General features: G+C 41.5%; 1 protein-coding gene across 1 annotated transcript; it reads right to left on the reverse strand.

Moving 5' to 3' along the window:
- Window positions 1–10,363: 10,363 nt before the first annotated feature.
- On the reverse strand, window positions 10,364–19,185 carry hapln4 (hyaluronan and proteoglycan link protein 4). Its single transcript, XM_010795406.1, has 7 exons — window positions 18,963–19,185; window positions 17,556–17,688; window positions 15,220–15,409; window positions 14,717–14,889; window positions 14,422–14,537; window positions 13,664–13,850; window positions 10,364–11,542 (listed from the first exon to the last, which is right to left on the reverse strand). The coding sequence occupies exons 1-7, from the start codon at window positions 19,167–19,169 to the stop codon at window positions 11,151–11,153; spliced, it is 1,398 nt and encodes a 465-aa protein (XP_010793708.1). The 5' UTR covers window positions 19,170–19,185; the 3' UTR covers window positions 10,364–11,150.
- Between the last annotated feature and the right edge of the window lie 862 nt (window positions 19,186–20,047).

A 20,047-nucleotide genomic window follows, 5' to 3' on the forward strand; every position in this document is an offset into this window, starting at 1 on the left:
AGCAGAAATCAATGACCCACTCCTTCTCCTCTGTGATGTAAATACTATGAGGTTTTCCTTTTTTAGAAAATCCATTTAGACTCTGGGTGTGTTTTTTGCGTATAGCCTCTGTGGACCATATTCATGCAGCCTCAGTGGATCCAAAAAGAGGCATCTCCCTCCTGTAGTTTCTCCCTTCTGCTCACACACCCTGCTGTTTTTAACCGCTGCATCAGTAAGACAAAACAAAGACATTCAACACACACTGCAGGATATCCAGAAGTGAGATGATGCTTCACGCAGCAGAGAAATATCACTTCTTTGGCTCTTTTCCCCGCACGACATTCTGCAGCTTCCTGTGTGTTCATGTCGACTGTGATCCCAGACAAATATAACAGCAACTGAGCCCGTCTACGGCTGTGTGAAGGTGGTCCACAAGTATTTATCCATATTTATTGATGTGTGTTCTTTATGAATTCCAGTCCTGTCATTGTATTATATTCTTTACAAGACAAATGATCATTAAAGAAACCCTTGTTTGGATCTGTAACCTGTCTTTGTTGGAGTGATTATTTCTGTTCATGTAAAGCCAGTATGTGTAGAAGTGTGTGTGTCATTAAGTCTTCCTTTAAATCAAAATTGTTTTTTTTAGGTAGAAAAGTTAGATAATGCTAAGGTACCAGTGTGCAATGAACGATGAGTGCAGTGACTTTATTTGTAAGAAAAAACCTTGACAGTTTTCTAACTTATACAACAAATCAATCCAAGTTTAAAACCTGGAGCCACTTGAAGGCCAACCATTTGAAATGATTAGGTGTTGAAAAAGAAACACCAAGGGCAGTAATCCTCAGTCCACACATACATCTGAGTTGTTTGTTAAAAGTTTGTTTAAAAGTGTCCTCTCCTCTCTCGATCATCCGATCCTCCGCCTTACAGTCTCGCTCTAAGCTTCTGAATCTGCAGCCAGAAAACAATCTGACCTTCAAGTGTTCAGGTCCAGGAGATGCGTTTCCAAAGCTCTTTGGATTAGGGGAAACATTTTTGTACAGCCAAGATATCAATAACATGAATAATATGTAGCTCACATTTCCAGATAGGAAAGAGGAGAGAGTAAGTGAGAGCGATCAAAGGGAAGAGGAAAGAAGGGAAGAGGGCACAGGAGGGGAGGAAAGAGATTCTGTTTTGGCAGCAAACAGGTTTGTGAATACGCCTACTGTTGTACCGTCTAACCTCGGAGACCTTCACTTCTCATGAACTTCCTCTGATGAGCTGAATATGAGAGTCTCTTATCAACGGATGGTTTCATTGCCTCACAGCTCTGTCTGCTGTAAAACACAACCTCCTCTCTCTCTCTCTCTCTCTCTCTCTCTCTCTCTAACACACACACACACACTCTCCTTGCCTCTCTTTCTCGTTCCTCTCGTCTCCTTTGAAATGTGACTCACTCATTTCATTATTATTCCGAAACACCGGAAGAAGCCACACTGCCGGGTTCTGTTTTCCATCTGCAATCAATCACCCTGAATATAGCATCTCTTATACATCCTCTCCTTCCTCTGTTCTCGCGGGCTGAGTGATGTTTTTCGCTCAGCTCGGTGATTCTCAAGGACGCTGCTCATTAAGGCTGCTGGAGCTTCTCTTAAACTCCCAGCTGAGGATGACCTTCAGCTCTCCTCTGTTGCTGTGCGGAAGTTACGGATTTGTTACTTGCAGCAGCACTCCAAAACAACATTTCATTACGGCCTGCGCTCTTAAATGGTTGGCTCCGACGACCAGCATGCCCTCTGAGTGGAGTCCATGAAGCTTACGTAAGCATCCTTCTTCCAAAACTTGCTCATGAAATGGCTTATAAACTACTTTAAATACTATTAATACTCCAGATCTGTCCTGATTCTTGTATAACTTTGAGATTAGCAGATAAATTAGACGCACGAAAACAGTGCTCATCATAACCTTGTTCTCGGGTCGATATCAGCCTTATCTGGCAGGCATGGCCAATCGATGGGGATCTCTGGTATTCTCCTGTATTATCTCCTAATGACACTGCCAAAGTTCAAGAAGATTATGAAAAAGCAACAAGGGGTTTAGCATCTTCTTACGCCTGACAGTCTCTTACTTAACCCCAAAGCCGTTCTGCCTCTTTTCCATCCAGAATTACGTCCTGTCTTTATCTCGCACATAAACATAAGAGGCTGCAGGCAAAATAGCACTTGTTTTTTTATTCTGTCTGCACACATGCACACCAAGCCGCTAATCCAAATCAAGAACAGATTAATGTGCATCTTAACCCTATTTATCTTCCTCATCTTTATGGCAGCCATGGTTGTTGAATAGCTCCAGCCATGAATCTGCATTTATGCCCGTCCTAGTGACGGCTGCAGATGGCGCCGCCTCGGCCCACTAACAGCTTCTTTTACCGTCATTATTGTGTGTGTGTGTGTGCGTGTGTGTGTGTGCGTGTGCGTGTGTGTGTGTGTGTATGAGTCAGGCCGGAGGAGCAAAGCCAGCACAAACATCACTCTGAGCCAGGTCCTTCATACAGCGCCACCCTCACATTCTGCTCTGCCAGCTGTGGGCACACTGCAGGGTTTTGTTACATGACCCCAATGACAGTATGGAGATCATGTCTTTAATCATCTGCTCTGAGCACGTCCCTCAGCGGTGGGCTGGGTGACAGGGGAGAAGGAATTGCTTAACAAATTTTCGTTTTTGCTTTTGTGAAATATATTTCCTATTTATATGGGGTTACCAAATAATTTGGTAACTATCTCTTTATCATCAAAGTTGCCAGCACATTTATATTATAGATACTTTGTTGGTGTAAAACCTCAGTATGTGTTGAAGATGTAGAATAAAGTTGCTGTCCTGTTTCCTTTTACTTCTTGTATCACATATTGCCTTAAAGGGGCCCTATAATGCTCATTTTCATATTTGTATTCAGTGCCTCTGCTGCGACATGATTACATGCTTTAATGTTCAAAAAGCTCTTTATTTTTCTCATACTGCCTGTGCTGCAGCACATCTTTTCACCCTCTGTCGGAAACCAGAGCCCAGTCTGCTCTGATTGGTTAGCTGGCGGGATCTGTTGTGATTAGTCAACTGCGTAGAGATGTCCCACCCCTTAGTCTATCGCGTAGCAGACCATTTAGATGCACACTCTATAAAACACACTACAGGTAAGGGGGCCTCTTTAAATCAGAAGGATGTGTGATATAGTGGCTAAACTGACACCTTTTTCCTCACAGAAATATCTCAACAGTTTTTAAGGTCAGAAGTTTGCCTCTTTACTGCAGCTTCCTCAGGGACGTCACTCCAAGTTCCTTAAGAAATTAAAGTGCACACAGCAGGCCATAAGGTGAGTGGGAGGTGTTGTGGGAGGGGGTTTTGTGACCAAGGTGAGATTAGCTTCAGCCATTTGTGTACTTCTGGATCCACCCAGTTCCTTTCTGTCTCCTTCAGACCACAATAGCTCACTGACCAGTCAATTTCCATATGCCGGTGCAGGCCCAGATACCCTTGAGCCTTCCTGCATTTCCACAGCACTCTTCATTCCAGATTTTTTTTCTGCCTTTCTCCTCTTATCTTTCGGCCTTCCTTTTATTCCCTCAAACCCCTTTCTCCAACCTATCTACTTCTTATTCTCTGTGTGGCTCCCCCTGCCTGCCTTTCAATCTGTCCTTCGCAGTGACTTTGCGTTTCTGCTGAGGCTGTTTCCTTTCCTTCGTCTCTTCCTGACACACACACACAGCTTCATTCTCAGACAAAATGATTTGAACTCTTTCATTAACCTCCCACTATTCTCTTTCGACCAAAATCCGTGATTGTTGTAAGAGCCCTGTGAGTAAACCATAGTGACAGCTCGCTACCAGAGAGGCGAGCTGATGGAAACATGCAGAAAACTGTGGTGAAAACTAAAGAGCACTTTCCTTTAGAGGCATGTATACAACACAGGGCAGAGTCTCTCATTCATTAGCCGCAGTGCACTCCATTAGATGGTTAACACTTTCAATTATCTCAACCCTGCTTCCTGATTAATACGGCCCGCACTCTGGGGGAAACCTCTCACAATTTGGCCGATTAACCGTCTCCACAAACTCAATGCTTTCGATGTATAGGCTACTATGTATCAGCAGCAGCAGCATGCTCCAGCTGGATTACACACAGAATGCATAAGGCATTAAGGGAGATCATTTAGGGAGATGGGGTAATTTCAGAAGCTATTTCCCATGGGCTTATGCAGTATGGATATGGCTTCTGTTTGTGAGTTCATTCATAACCATGTTGAGGTCCGATGCGGAAGTAAAAGTTAATTCCTGTGGGGATAATCTCACAGAGTTGCATTCTCCTCATGTTGGGCTGCAATTCCCACTGTCAACAAATTAATCATGTGTAAAGACGTTTGTGGAGACGAATGCAGGAAACAAAATGAGGTTATTCTTTATGAAAACATAAATAGGCTATAAATCAATAAATTATTTGCAATGATGTAACAAGTCTCTAGTTTTGTTTACATTATTACAATCCTAATTCTGCCAGGCTATTTAAACACTGCCTTTGGTTAATGTATTTTGAAATAACAAGACCACAGCTGGAAAATTAGATTTCCAGATCTAGCTTTGCTTATAGAAAAATGTTCAGGCACAAAACCAACCATCTGTAATTTGTTTTCACAGCTTAGAAAACCACAGTAAGTGAGTTGGGTTTGGAGTAATTGCTTCTGAAGAAATTAGCATTTTAGATGCACAAACAAAGAGCTAGTTTAGGTTAGTTTTCTTATTAACTAAGTTTTGAGTAATTGCGATGAGTCTATATATTTTATTTTGGTGTAATGCTCTTTGATTAACTTTGAAAAGCACCAGAAGAGTGTAACATAGTGTGGCTGTGAAGTAGACCACAAGATGGTGCTGATATGGAGATAAAAAGGAAACACAGGTGAAGCCCATTAAACATTGATGACTGCATAATACCATTAACCTATTGGACGCTTGGTATGTGTTTTTAAAAATGTACATAAAGTGGTTTCTAACACATCCCTTCTGTTTGCACACAAATGGGCTGCAACACTGGGCTTTGATTAATACAAAGTAGGGAGTGAAGTGTTGCATGTAGGTCACCTTCACCAGTTACTGCAATTCATTTAAAAAACACCTGCAGCAGCACTAATCTGTGAGGGTTGAGAAAATCAATTCTTAATCTGTTATTCACAAATATGTGTCTTTATTGATTTAGACAACTCATTTAGATCTGTATAAAGTTAAGTCAGATGTGCGCATTACGATATTTTTCCCTTATATGTTAGAATCTACACTTTGGGATGTTGGACTTAGGGAATATAGGATGAGTGTCTTCTAAAAATCTAGTTTCCCAACATCGAGGACCTCCAACCCCCATGTTTTCATGTAGGGTCTGATTAAACCTGTGGTTAGGTTTAGTTGAGCTTTGCTGTGATGTATGTGGGAACACAGAAATCAGTGACAGTGTTAAAACCATTCCCACAAAATGTCACTATTTTCTGGGAACAATTCCTCAATGCAATGGGTGTGTTATCGTCTGAGTACTGAACTGAATGAGTAAACAAGGGAGTGATTTAGGGCACAAGCTAAATGTATTATTACTAATATATTTATAATGTGAAAAGCCCTACACACCCAAACAGGTGTATTCACGTATTGACTGATGACTTATTGTACAAAGCAGCACAGGTGCAACTACTAACAATAACGATGGCTGCGGTCCAGAATCCTGGTTTTCTGCACGCTTACTCAGTGGATTTGCCATCTGACAAAAATAAAATGGGGAATATTCATAATGAATGGCATTAGTTCCACCTGTAATTACCCTGCTGTGACAAGTCAAAGATATCTGCTGTGAAAAAGCTCCAAAAATGATGGCAAAGCTATAATTTGTAAAAGAAAAACCACCAGGAGAAACTTGGAGATGTCAATCAGTGTGGAGAAGAGGTCTAATCAGACTTAAGTGTAAACACCTGTGAGGTGCAGCAACAGTGAGTGCATTTCAATGTATCAATGTGTCTGACTACCATCCTGTTTCATTTGACTTCTTACATCACTTTTTGCCTTAAAGGGGCCCTATCATGTTCATTTTCAGGTTCATATTTGTATTTTGTGCCTCACTGAGACATGATTACATACTTTAATGTTCAAAAAAGGTCTTTATTTTTCTCCTGCTGACTGTGCTGCAGCACCTCTTTTCACCATCTGTTTGAAACCAGAGCTCTGTCTGCTCTGATTGGTTAGCTAGACGGCTCTGTCAAGTGCTTGGAGATGTCCCACCCCTCAGCCTATCACATACAATTGTGGAGCGCTAGCAAAGAGGGCAATTGTTAGATAGTGATGTCATTATGTTACAGAATTAAACAAAGGAATCCAATGGAGGAGTTTCAGGCAGGGGGGGAGTGTGTGGAAGAGCCTTTGCAGACCATTTACATGCAAAACAACCTATAATATACTACAGGAAAGAAAAACCCAAAAAGCGTCATAGGGCCTCTTTACACCCAGTCTCTGTTTTTACTTTCGGCCTGTTTGGAGGCCCTGACCTCTATTAAAAGCTGATAAATGTGACCAAGTGAACATAAGTGCATTCCCTTCCCTTTGTGTTTACTGTGTGGCAGCACTTTGTTGTTATAGGGTCACCTAATTTAATTTCATGCTCGGGGAGAAAAGGCAACGAGCAGGCCTGATGAAATGAAGACTGCACTATCATCTTCTGAGCAAAAGTAGTTCAAAGGGTTCAATCCCATTTCTGAAGTTCGTCATTGCATCATCCTCGTACTGTAGCTGTCTGTCTGCCGAATGTTTCTCCTGTCATCAAATAAAGCGAGTGTGAACAAGCTTTTATAAAGGCCAGTGCCGCTCTAATGTTCTTCTTCATGAAGATTTTCTACTGCAAGGCCTGTTGAGCTCACCATCTGTGGAATGTGTGGTTTCTTTGAGCACACAGTATGTAGCTAATATAACTGTTATTATACTTCTTAACAAAAGCATACTGCACACAGATTTGTCATTTCTGTTCAAAAGTGTTGGCAGTCAAAATGTGAAGTGGCTGCTATTCATGATGACCTCGCTCTTACATAAGAGGGAGCTTGCTGCTCAGTGCCATGCAAAGTGAATTTTAAATGGGTTACAATTGCAATCCTGAGCATGTCAAAAACATCTAAATTACTTCGGTTTCTAAATGCGGAATACATAATCCTCCATAAATGATAGATGTCATAGTACATCATGCAGGACTTTGCTTATTAATTTAGCGGCTGTGACTCTAAATTCACCCAGCCTCACACACTAATGGGGCTTCGGAGGGTTTTCTACAGGTCAATGTTGTCACTCCTAGCTAATTACTTCATTATGTTGGACCTGCGATAAACATGACTTTGATTACAACCTGCCAGTTGCTATGACGATGACATGGTTTGTTCTGCTGTGTTGGCACAACACCAACAAGCTCCCACTCGGAGCTGGGTTCACCACTCAGCAGTTTCTCTCAGTGGCAAACACTCAAGCACACCAGGCAGAGAAAGGCACATATACTCCGGAAGGGAACAATTGAAATAGGATTTTTGTCCTCATCAAGTTTTTTGGGGAAAAATTCATAGAAACTAAGATGGAGAACAGTGCATCCATCATGCTATCGCCTCTTTGTTATGGAAAATTAGGAAGTATTGACATTATCTCTGCTTATTTTTACCTTAATTTGTTGAACCATAGCCTGTTTAACAACTGGTCTTTTGGCAATCCGGCTTGTTGTTGTGTAATGTCCCAAAAGTTGGTGAAGGACACTCAAATAAACCAACCAATCAGTACAAATATAACTATGTATGATGAATCTCGGGTATCATTTTTAGCCATTCCAGCAGTTTACTCCGTGGCAATAAGTTGGTCGATCGTTCGCTCAACCACTTTGGTCCAGACTGAAACACCTTTAAAAAAAAAAAAGACAGGATAACATTCGTGGTTTCCAGACGGTGTATCCTGATCCTCAGAGATGTTCTCTTGCAGCATCATAACATCTAGTTATTTTTGATGGAAATGTCTCAGCATTTATTTTGTGGGTTGCCATGGAAGTATCATCTTCAGGTTATTTGTCTGGTACTTTAATAAGCAAATTCCTTCAAATCTAATGACATTCCCATAAGCCTTCAGCTGTATTTTGTTTAAGTGCTAATAAGCTAATGTTAGCATGCACAGCCTAAACGTTATATCCGCTAATTAGGTGTTGCAGCTTTCGGCCTGTCCATGGACATCCAAGGGTCTATAACTACACTGAAAGGAAAACATTGAAACATTTGATGAAGTTTGAAATTCTTTTGTTATCAAAAAGTTTGCTGAAGGCATTATAAAAGATCAAACTTTCCACTTCACGATTCTGTGTCAGCTCATCTCCATGTAGAAAGCATGACTGGCTCTGGTCTGCGTATCCTCTAAATTCACTTTTCAGACCATGTGAGTGAGATGATCGACTGACTGGGCAGCTGTGGCTCAACAGAGCGAGTTGTCCATTAACATCCAGGTCAGTGAGTCGTTGCCTGATCTTTCCAACGGTAGCGAGACACCAATCAGGTCAGTCCTGTGCCTTGCATGCCTGCCATTACTGTGAAAACTGTTAGTGCTCTGTATAAAAGCATTGTATAAATGCACTCCATACTCATTAAACTCAGCGCACCGTTTAGTGTACCTTCGTATGGGAGTGCATCTGCTACATCTCTCCTCTCATTACATTTTTTCATCAGTAGTTGTCATTAAATAACTGCACACAAACAAAACAACTTTTACCTTTTTATTTCCCAGACCATACATTTATTCATCGTCGTAAACATACACAGTAATAAAGGTTGCTGCAAACATTCATAGTGCAATTTGTGGACCAGGTAGCTTAGAAGTATGTGAGGTAAAAAGATGGGATAGGCCTGTAATTTTCATCCTAGGTATACCTCAACTATGAGAGACAAAATGAGAAAAAAAAATCCAGAAAATCACATTGTCTGATTTTTAAAGAATTTATTTGCAAATTATGGTGGAAAATAAGTATTTGGTCAATAACAAAAGTTCATCTCAATACTTTGTTATATACCCTTTGTTGGCAATGACAGAGGTCAAACGTTTTCTGTAAGTCTTCACAAGGTTTTCACACACTGTTGCTGGTATTTTGGCCCATTCCTCCATGCAGATCTCCTCTAGAGCAGTGATGTTTTTGGGCTGTCGCTGGGCAACACGGACTTTCAACTCCCTTCAAAGATTTTCTATGGGGTTGAGATCTGGAGACTGGCTAGGCCACTCCAGGACCTTGAAATGCTTCTTACGAAGCCACTCCTTCGTTGCCCGGGCGGTGTGTTTGGGATCATTGTCATGCTGAAAGACCCAGCCACGTTTCATCTTCAATGCCCTTGCTGATGGAAGGAGGTTGTCACTCAAAATCTCACGATACATGGCCCCATTCATTCTTTCCTTTACACGGATCAGTCGTCCTGGTCCCTTTGCAGAAAAACAGCCCCAAAGCATGATGTTTCCACCCCCATGTTTCACAGTAGGTATGGTGTTCTTTGGATGCAACTCAGCATTCTTTCTCCTCCAAACACGTCTAGTTAGTACCAAAAAGTTCTATTTTGGTTTCATCTGACCATATGACATTCTCCCAATCCTCTTCTGGATCATCTAAATGCTCTCTAGCAAACTTCAGACGGGCCTGGACATGTACTGGCTTAAGCAGGGGGACACGTCTGGCACTGCAGGATTTGAGTCCCTGGCGGCGTAGTGTGTTACTGATGGTAGCCTTTGTTACTTTGGTCCCAGCTCTCTGCAGGTCATTGACTAGGTCCCCCCGTGTGGTTCTGGAATTTTTGCTCACCGTTCTTGTGATCATTTTGACCCCACGGGGTGAGATCTTGCGTGGAGCCTCAGATCGAGGGGGATTATCAGTGGTCTTGTATGTCTTCCATTTTCTAATAATTGCTCCCACAGTTGATTTCTTCACACCAAGCTGCTTAAGGCACACAGATTCAGTCTTCCCAGCCTGGTGCAGGTCTACAATTTTGTTTCTGGTGTCCTTTGACAGCTCTTTGGTCTTGGCCATAGTGGAGTTTGGAGTGTGACTGTTTGAGGTTGTGGACAGGTGTCTTTTTTATACTGATAACGAGTTCAAACAGGTGCCATTAATACAGTTAACAAGTGGAGGACAGAGGAGGCTCTTAAAGAAGAAGTTACAGGTCTGTGAGAGCCAGAACTTGTTTGCTTGTAGGTGACCAAATACTTATTTTACCGAGGAATTTACCAATTAATTCATTAAAAATCCTACAATGTGATTTCCTGGATTCTTTCCCCCAATTCTGTCTCTCATAGTTGAAGTGTACCTCGGATGAAAATTACAGGCCTCTCTCATCTTTTTAAGTGGGAGAACTTGCACAATTGGTGGCTGACTAAATACTTTTTTGCCCCACTGTATATTGACAAATCAGCCTCAGCATACTCTCAGCAGCCAAGCAGTACATGCTCGCTTTAGTCTCAGCTAAGATGCTATCATAAATTAAAGCTCTATGTATTTTAAAGTGCACATTTTTTAGAGCTGGTACAATATGTACTACTTGTTCAGCTCTGATGATAAGATTGCCTGGTCTTAGTTAATGAGGCAAGTGACTTGCGCTGTGCCAGACGCTTGCTAACGAAGCATGGCACCCAGATACAGGAAAGTTACAAATGACCAATTACAATTTATAACTAAAAGGATTCTATTTCCATCTGGCAGATGATCCTGTCTCACCACGTCATGAGTGTTTTGACTCTGACTGGGAGCCTGGCTCAGACTGGAGCTCAGCAGCCAAAGTGAAGGCCAAAATATCATCCACACACACAATCGTAAACAAGGATATTTATTGCAGATTCTCTGATGTGATGTGTGCCTGAGTGATGAAGCTGCCGTTAAACCTCACAGCTATCCAGCGAAAGATGTGCTAAAATACTCACTCCTTTAGGGGATTGACTGGCTTGAGACAAAGGGAAACTCACCCTAATAAATACGTCGCCATAACCTCACTTCTGCAAATGAGTGCATCTTGTCGGATGGTGTTTTACTTTGTAAGCGATGGATAGTTTCCTGCTAGGCGACAGTTGTTGCTGTCAAATCTAAAATTGCTTCCTCCTTCTGCTCTCAGTCTCTGCACTTTAATTCCCCCTTGTAGCCTTTGTGGCCATGCTGCTACTGCTTTTCTTCTTTGTCAAACTAACTGTGGGGCTTTTTGTCATGACAGTACCACCTGCTGTTTCATCCTTGTTCTTTTGGAAACAGAAGACCCCGTAGAGGCGGAATTTTTTATCAGGGAAGCCCAGGTGTCGGACGCCTGGCTGGGATCCTCCACAGCGAGAGCGAGGGTTGACAATGGGGTAACGGATGCTGCCGTCCTCCAGCCAGCCGGCCTCACAGCGGTCCAGGAGCTGGAACTTCCACGCAGCATACAGTTGACCCACTTTGGCCACAGCCGAGCCTTCTCGAATGCAAGCCTTCACCGCCTCTGCATAGTTCACCTTCTTAAAGCGTTTGAGAAAATACACTTTGCCTGAAGGGATAAAGAGGGAGAGGAGAAGGTGTTTGTTGTAAGAACAACTGAAAATGTGAATGTAAAAAGAGGAAGTGCATTGATCAGGAAGGCAAAAGGAAAGAAAGAGAGAGTGAAGCCCCAGAGACAAGCCGAGCCCTGAGGGAAGATATCCTCAGCGCTCCTTGCTTCTCTGCCTGTCTGTGTTCAGAATATTAAAATCGTTCCAACAAGCCGTCCGGGCACCTGCTCAAAATCGAAAGGCAATACTCTGACTCAAAATTACTCTTAAAACGCTTCCATTTTTGCTTTCATCTCACCACTTGGGACACTTTTTCGCCCGGCAGTTTTAAGGAATTGGCTGAATTGATTCAACTGAACTGAATCAAAACTAAGGATTCTCCTAAGAATGAAAATAGAATATAAAGAACCAAACCGAGAACAAAGAGTTTGATGGTATCTCCAAACAGAGACAACAAGAAAATCATGTTCGTATCCTCAGGTTTGCGCTTGGCTCAGCTATTGATTTTATGCTTGTTTATGTTCCTGCTGGCTATTAGAGAGGCAGAATATTGTCTCATATTTCCCCTGGGGACGCTCAGTAAATACCTTCCAGTTGGACGGAGCAACAGTGACCACTGCTGAGACCTCCCCCCCACAACAGACTGTCCACAGTAATTAACACACGGGGGAGGCCATGAGCAATCGTTTAAGCTTACTGTCATACTACCTTTTTCCCGCTAAGGAAAATTGATGGCACTGTTTCTTTGTTTCAGTTCGGACTATCCCAACACTGCTCATGATTAATTGAAGAGCATTGTGTTTTGTCTAAATAATAAAAAACTTCCTAGTTTTTAGAATTCTCTTTTAAACTTCAAAGAGGTGCAGGCAGGATTGAAGTTTTGTCCAAATCTAATTTTTAAAATACCCTGTTATGTTTCACTAATCAACCAATGTTTTAAAGCAGTTGTTACACAGTTTTGGAAATACAGTTATTTGCTTTCTTGTGGAATAAGAAATAAAATATCACTAAGATTCTCTTGTTTGTCAGGTGAATACGAATCTAGTTGGATATAAGGATGGTTTGAGCACATTTCTACGAGAAAGCATAGGGTGCACAAACTTTCTTTATTGTGTGTTGTTTTCTTGGTCACAGGGATAGCTTCTAGTTGCTAAGCTAACCTGCTGTGGGCTTTTTTAGCGTACTGATATGAGTGTGGTATCAATCTTCTCAAACTGACTGATGGTAAAATAGCTAGTATATGTATAACCAAAAATAACAAACTGTCCCTTTCATTATCAATAAATCAATAAAAATAATTTTTTAATCCCAGGTGGAAATCAAATCAACGGCGAAAAAAATCTCTCTCTACAAGAAAGATAGACAGGAAGAAGATAACTTTATTTTATAATCAATACTTATATTTACCCTTGATTGCTGGTATCTCTGATGTACATCACACCCCCACAGAGAGTCTGCTCTCGCGTCTCTGTCACTGTTAAGGAGTAATAATCACATAATGCTGTAAAACCTTTTATTACAGTTTTTTCTCATCATACACGTTGAGAGGTTTCGTCTACCCCGAGTTTACGGATAACTTTCATGATGAAAAAAACGTATCCAGCCTCCGACTTTCTAAAGTAAGTTTGAGCTTATAAACCTGGAGATGTGTGACGGACACACTATAGCAGACTCTCTGTGGGGATGTGATGTAAATCAAAGAACTTGGAGATGAAAGATGCTGGCACCCAGAGGACACTGTGGCCGGAGCATGGGCAGAAGGAACACAGCCTGATGTAAATCCAATGGCCTTAGGCTGGCAAGATCACAGGCAAAGATCACAGGCATGGACCTAATTTCCCCACTGGCCAACAGTCATGATGGATCCTCTCCCTATACAGTACCACAACAAATCCAGTGCCACCAGTTTCTTGTTTTCTTCCAATTATGAGCAGACATTCTGAGTACTCAGTTGAATGTTTGTATTTAGTTGAATGATCATGCAGATGGACTACAAAGTGTTTCTGATCTTCAGGTACAGACATGTCTGTGAACACCACTATGGCCTCCAACCATACATCTCTCTCTCTCTCTCTCTCTCTCTCTCTCTCTCTCTCTCTCTCTCTCTCTCTGTTTCTCACCATTGAGCTTGGAAGTGAAGCAGAAAGCATCATAGCGCTCGTCCTCCTTGTGCCTGTAGCCATAGTTACGGACGCCAGCGGGGGTGTCCTTGCGGCCGCACTGGTCTCTGGGATGAGAGATTGGGTACTGCACTGAGCCGTCCTCCAGCCATCCAGCATTACACCAGTCCAGCCCTTCCAGCCAGGCCTGTGGCGGGAGATAATGTACATTAGTGGGTCATACTGAAGGATTAAATACACTATTAAGAGGAGAAGGAATTTCATTTATCTCTTCTGACATAACTCTGGACTTCATATGGGTTTCTTCTTTTAAAGCCTTTGGTAAAATCATTGGATTGGTCATGCATATTTCTAATTTTAGACTTACTATTGTAGTGTGTGACTGAAGGTTGTAGCCAGTAGTGCATTATTAATATTAAGTATAAGAGTAGACAGTAAATGAACGTGTTCTGTCTTTGACACATACTCGTATCTCCTCCCATTGACAAAATGCATTACTTTAACATAAGCATTAAATATATGAACGTCTTTGTGAACCTTCCATATACCGTAATATTTCTATAGGCTACTGACTATTCTTTTACATTATCATTTATTTTACTTTGTTTATGTCTGCACCATAATGCACCAAAAACCAACATATCAAAACAAACCTGAATTGTGATTTTAATGTGTGTTATACATTTTAATCCATAGAATTGGTTTGGGATTTCGACATGATTCAGGGCATGTGAAATACAGGAAATGCATGAACTCACCTTGTGCAGTTGAGAGTGAGAGGCCAGAATAGCGTCCTGCTGTTTGCAGGCATCCTCCCCCTGGTGGTAGTTGAGTTTATAGCGCCCCTCTCGGGGGTAATAAGGAAATACCACTCCTACAGGTGACAGAAACAGACCTTCTCTTGAGTGTGTGTGTGTAAAATGTTTGAATTTCACTTGAATCTCACGTGAACTGGTCTAGCTCTCCGGCCAACATTTTATACAAGAGCCAGTGGAGCATTAGAAATGTCAGAGCTTCGACAAAATCTCTTTCAATGCATCTTTAATTCCTGACCTTCAAGGTCAAGGTTGACAAATCCTGTATCGTCCTCCATGTCGTTAGTGACTTCACACTCAAAGCGTCCATAGTCCTCCAGTGTGACATTTTGGATGATCACCGAGGCGTCTCCGGGTCCTGCCTGCTCCAGAAACACTCGGCCTTTGTACGAGCCAAACACACGCTGCTCCCTGGAGGAATTTCAGAGAAATCTATGAATTCATTTTGCCCTCATAAAAGCTGCGATGAGCAAACATATTGAGAAATACTCTAACATGAGAAATTCTCTATGAATTGATTTTATTTGGCAACTCTTCTTTTATCGCCTGCTAAAAAGAGCAATGATTTTTTTATTGACACAGTGGGTTCATGAAAATTAAATATTACATTGTCATGGTGTGTTTGGCACGATAGTATGTGGCAGTAAATATATTGAAAATCAAATAAACATTTCTTGGGTTCTTTAACTGAGAAAACAAAAATGTATTACAACAAAATATACAAAATGATTGACTGAAAACCTCCCGAGTGCCACAAAGACGTCCTCAAACTGCAGAGCATCGGTCACTTTGGTCCATTTGATCCGAATGCGAGCGGGGTCGGTGTTCTCCGGCTCATGGTGGTATCTGCAGGGCAGAGTGATGGAACCGCCGCGGTGTGTCACCACTTTACCCGGAGCTGTCTGCACAATCACTGCCCCGGTGTCATCCTCTGTGGGAAGATAAACTCTGTTTTAGGGGAATATAGCTTTCTGACCTTTTCCTTAATCTTACTTCTCTGCTTTCTTACGATGTTTTTACTTTCTTTATTCATCGATACTTAACTACTTCATTGGCTAGAAATCTATATTTTGAATAATGCAACTTATCAAAGTTAATATTTGCTATCATTTGTTTATAGTTTCTACAGTGTGTACAGTATGTTCCTTGTCCCTTTTGAATGATAGTGTTGTTTCTTGTTGGTTGTATGTACAGTTGAATTGTTGCATGTAGCATTATTGAATTGAATTGCAATACTAATATGTGCAGTCAATGCTAACACGTTCACAATATGCATTTCCCACAGAAAAACCAAACCTGGAACCTCCTTGCTTTGAAGCTACAGTGCTTACTGCTCCACCTATCATCAGATTACCCCACTCCACATGTTGTCCTCAACCTCTGCAGAGAGTAATTTGCCAAAATGACCCGGGACTAATGGTTACCATAGGCCTCTTCTCCTAATGGGCGATAACAAGACCTAGTTTGCATTTTTGGCAGACATTTGCTCAGTGTGTGTGTGTGTGTGTGTGTGTGTGTGTGTGTGTGTGTGTGTGTGTGTGTGTGTGTGTGTGTGTGTGTGTGTGTGTGTGTGTGTGTGTGTGTGTGTAAACATTTAATGAGCGGCTGCAAGAGGTTTTCTGCTATGTTGTGACCAGATAAAGGCACTAATAATTTTTCTTCCAAACCGGCAATTAGTAATGTCACTGATTTCGGCTCTCTTCAAAGTTGTTTATCACCAGCAACCATGAACACAAATTGGTGTTTAATCAAAACCGTAAGACTTTATTTCCCAAAAGCTAAAAAATGATGTTAAGACCAACAACATCACGCTGCTAGCGACTCCTACTGGTATTAAGAATGCACGTGTGCAAGAAGGTGGCTGAAGATTGGAAAATATGCAACTCTACATGTGTTAAACTGTCTTCGTAAAACTGGCAGCTCAGAAGCAGAAGGCAGTCGTTAATTACTGCGAACAAGTTCTGAACAACGCCGTAAACTACCTGCCCAGCACCAGACACAAAGCAGACAAACACAGTTAAAGACTAGCTGCAAAACAATGTCAAACTTGTTTTTCCGTAAAGTTAAAGAACATTTACTCTGTCGTACTTTTCTTCATGTTTTCCATTTTATAACCTCATACATGCATCTTCTACATTTAATAGGAAAATATACATGTTTAAATAGTTGGAAAGTATACACAGATTACATATAATGCATAGGCCGGGAAGAGGAGTTCAATCATTGGAGAATATCTTATAACAAAAGAACAAATGTCTATGTACATTAAAGGTGGGGTAGGTAATTTTGGAGAAACCAGCTCGAGTGCGCTAGAATTTGAAAATACACAGCCGGGAAAAATCTGCCTCTTCCTTACAGAGCCCCTCCTCCAACACACACGAACGCGCACATGACCAATGAGGGCACGAGATGAGTTTGTGCACAGATGGAAGGCTGACAGGCAGGTAGGCCATCCAGTTATTTTAGCCGGGCCGGCTCAGATGATTGGTTGTGCTTTTTACAGTACTACGGCTTCCACAGATGACATTTTGTATGGATTTTTTGTCAAAGCACTTCAGATATTCATTGCTATATCGGGATGTTAAGAGCATTCCATGGAATATAACAAAAAGTGTATCTTGAGCCGGTTTCTCAAACTTACCTACCCCACCTTTTACTTCTACATGGCAGTAAAAGGGACAGCCGGGTCTGATGCAGTCGATTAGTTTAATCCCTGATGTCATCAATATTCTTTGTGGGTAAATGTTAGGAATCTTAACCAGTCCTCAACTGGATACTTGGTGGTCGTGCCAGATGTGATATAATATTACCATCTTTCAATATTCTTGACTTAACAGTATTGGGGTCTTTATCATGCCGGTTTTCTTTCTTTCTTAGGATCGTTAAACCCTGGGTAAGACTTAACATGAGCATTTTTCATGGTGCCATCTCTAAAACTAATTTGACCTCTGCAGACAGTGTATCCTCCTTAATTATTGGTACATGATGTAACAGCTATGCAGATTAGTGCAGCATAGGAGCTCATTTCTTTGCTGCTGTGAGCTGCAAGATGTGCAAAATAAATATATTTTCCTTACCGAGCACGTGCACCACTTTTCTCCTTCCCTTGTCTGTGTCAGAAGGCAGGCAAGTCACAGAGAGTGCAGAAGTCAGGATAAAAACCAAAAAGGACATTTTCCTGAAGGCCAGAGGCCGCAGACGCTTCAAGAACTGCCGAAAGGGACACAACAGAGAATAATGGTGATCACAGGTTAAAAGAAAACATTGAGAAACCAGAAAGCAGCATTGCAGGGAAGCAATCAAGAGTAGCCTACCAAGGACAATCGTGACTTATTAGGGGTCCAAAACAGAAGATTAAACTTTATGAGAAAGGAATAATAATAAACTCTGTCATGCTGCAACTCTGACAGAGAACTTTAGGTGTTTAAAAGTTAGATAGCTGAGCTGTTCATTGAGAAAAGTGAGCCAAACAAAAAGCAGCAGATAATTGATTTGTTCAGTTCTCTCAAAACAGGAAAATAAGGTTAGCGAACTGTGTCTTGAATGTTTTTGGTTTGAGAGTCATGCTTTCAAGTCACAGTCTGCTACACTGAGCAGTTTTAAGCTGCCAGCTGTGTAGCTCACAGTCACCGTATGAAAAGAGGAGATAGTCCTCGCCGGATGGACGAAACTTGTATCTTGTTTTGCACTTTTTTATATTTTCTGCCAAGTGGCAGTTGAAGGGAAAAGTAAGTCTTTGGACAGTTTTGAGGGGGAAACAGGATTTGCACAGTAGGGGCCAATAGTAAACAAAGGAATATATGCAGACATGAAATCCTCACAGATACTGAAGAAGTAAAATAGCAAAACTGTACATATTTAATGTAGAGAAAAGCAGAAAAATACCACAACACATTCTGAAACTCTCTCCAGAGTATGGAAACAAACTCCCTCAGGCAGTGACCAATGAAGGATCACCTTGCTGAAAAACTCCTGAAAGCAACAGCTGCTTATTCTGCTCTAGAGCTCATTATCTTTACACACTCTCTCTAGGTTATGGATTAGTGTGCAGTGGTTGCTCAGAGCACTACAGCCGCAGACTGGTGTGTATTTTGACCCAGGGACTGCATAAAACCATGATGCATTGCAACACACTTTCAACACATGCTTACGCACATAGTTTGTACTGAAATAATATTATCCTGACAACAAAATGAAAGGAGTCAAGTAGGTATACAGCAGCTGCGTGCACGGCTCTGCATTGTCAGTGTCACCTGAGAATAATGACTTGTATGTAAACAGCACTGCTGCAGTACGTAACATCTGAACAGGCCCCAGTGAAGCAGGGTTACTAAAGCAGCAACATTACATGCACATTGAAAACTATCAACCGCCCTGCTGCATCATTTTCTCAAGGTTAGTCCAATGAACATCCCTGCAGTTCCCACGCAGCACGGAGAACTGCAGAGCATAACCGTGGTAATGGAGCACAAAAGTGAACTTACCATGGCTATCACAACAGGATGAATGTCTGGATGCAGCAGATGTGGCGTTTTACTCCTCAGCCGGGCTAAGCGTTGTTCTGCAGCAGCTCTCACCCCTCTGCCTCCCTCCCTCTCTCTCTGTTCCCTGTCCCATCGCTGATCTCTCGCACTGCAGGGGAACCACCGGGGTTTGTGGGTCCCGCAGTCCTCCGATGACGCAGCACACATTTCAGTGTGAGGCTGTGTGGATAAGGAAAGCACTCAGCAATGATTTCACACTGATTTGTTTGTGAGTGTATTTCCTGTTGTTGTTAGAGCCATTAGAGTATCACTTATTGGTATGAGTGTCACACAGTTCGTAGCAGTTAATGCAGTGAGACCTCATTAACTTTCAGGAAGAACATACACACTTTGAAATAATGAAAGCTGTTTGTGTTGACACTATGACTGAAGATTAGAACTGAATTATGTCATTATGATAACACAAATCAAATGCATTCAAACATCTTTATGAGGAACAGTAATACAAAATATATTTTTATCTCAAATGTTCCCATTGTAATACATTATAAGAATTGTACGGCATTATAAGACAACATTTTTCAGTCGTAAAAGTTTACTGCACAATGTGATGGCTGATGTATTGCACCATCAGCACCATCAGCTCCCTATAAGCTTCACTTTCAGGATACATTTTTGGACTGACTCCAGGTTGGGATCTCCCTTTCACAATAAAAGCCTATAGACATATACACTGTGTCTATGTTGACCAGAGAGGTTGTTGCTGAGAGCCAACATTAACCAAATATTTTACAGCTATCCTATCCCCAGATAGCAGAACAACCAGAGAAACGTAAACAAACACTGTTAAATGTATGTCTCTTTTACCAGACAAAAAGTAAATGTTGCTTTTATTTGTGATACTTATTTGCAGATGTTGCTCAATATTTAAATATTGCAGTAGTGTTGCTTTTCCTCAAGCAGTAAATGTCATTACTTCCTTCACAACTTAATAAAATGTTTAATAAAAACCAAATGCAATATAGACATTAATTCATGATGACATAATTAGGATCATCATGTATTGCAATGATCAATTCATTTGG

This window comes from Notothenia coriiceps, unplaced genomic scaffold (genome assembly GCF_000735185.1).
Source record: "Notothenia coriiceps isolate Sejong01 unplaced genomic scaffold, NC01 NC01_scaffold00037246, whole genome shotgun sequence".
NCBI classification, from domain to species: domain Eukaryota; kingdom Metazoa; phylum Chordata; class Actinopteri; order Perciformes; family Nototheniidae; genus Notothenia; species Notothenia coriiceps.

Excerpts from the sequence above, each read along its gene's own strand:
- hapln4 (XM_010795406.1), bottom strand. The coding sequence starts at position 19,169 with ATGTGTGCTGCGTCATCGGAGGACTGCGGGACCCACAAACCCCGGTGG. Across the intron at positions 17,689-18,962 it reads ATCCTGTTGTGATAGCCATG|TTCTTGAAGCGTCTGCGGCC; the intron begins GTAAGTTCACTT and ends CCCTTTCGGCAG. Across the intron at positions 15,410-17,555 it reads AAAAGTGGTGCACGTGCTCG|AGGATGACACCGGGGCAGTG; the intron begins GTAAGGAAAATA and ends ATCTTCCCACAG.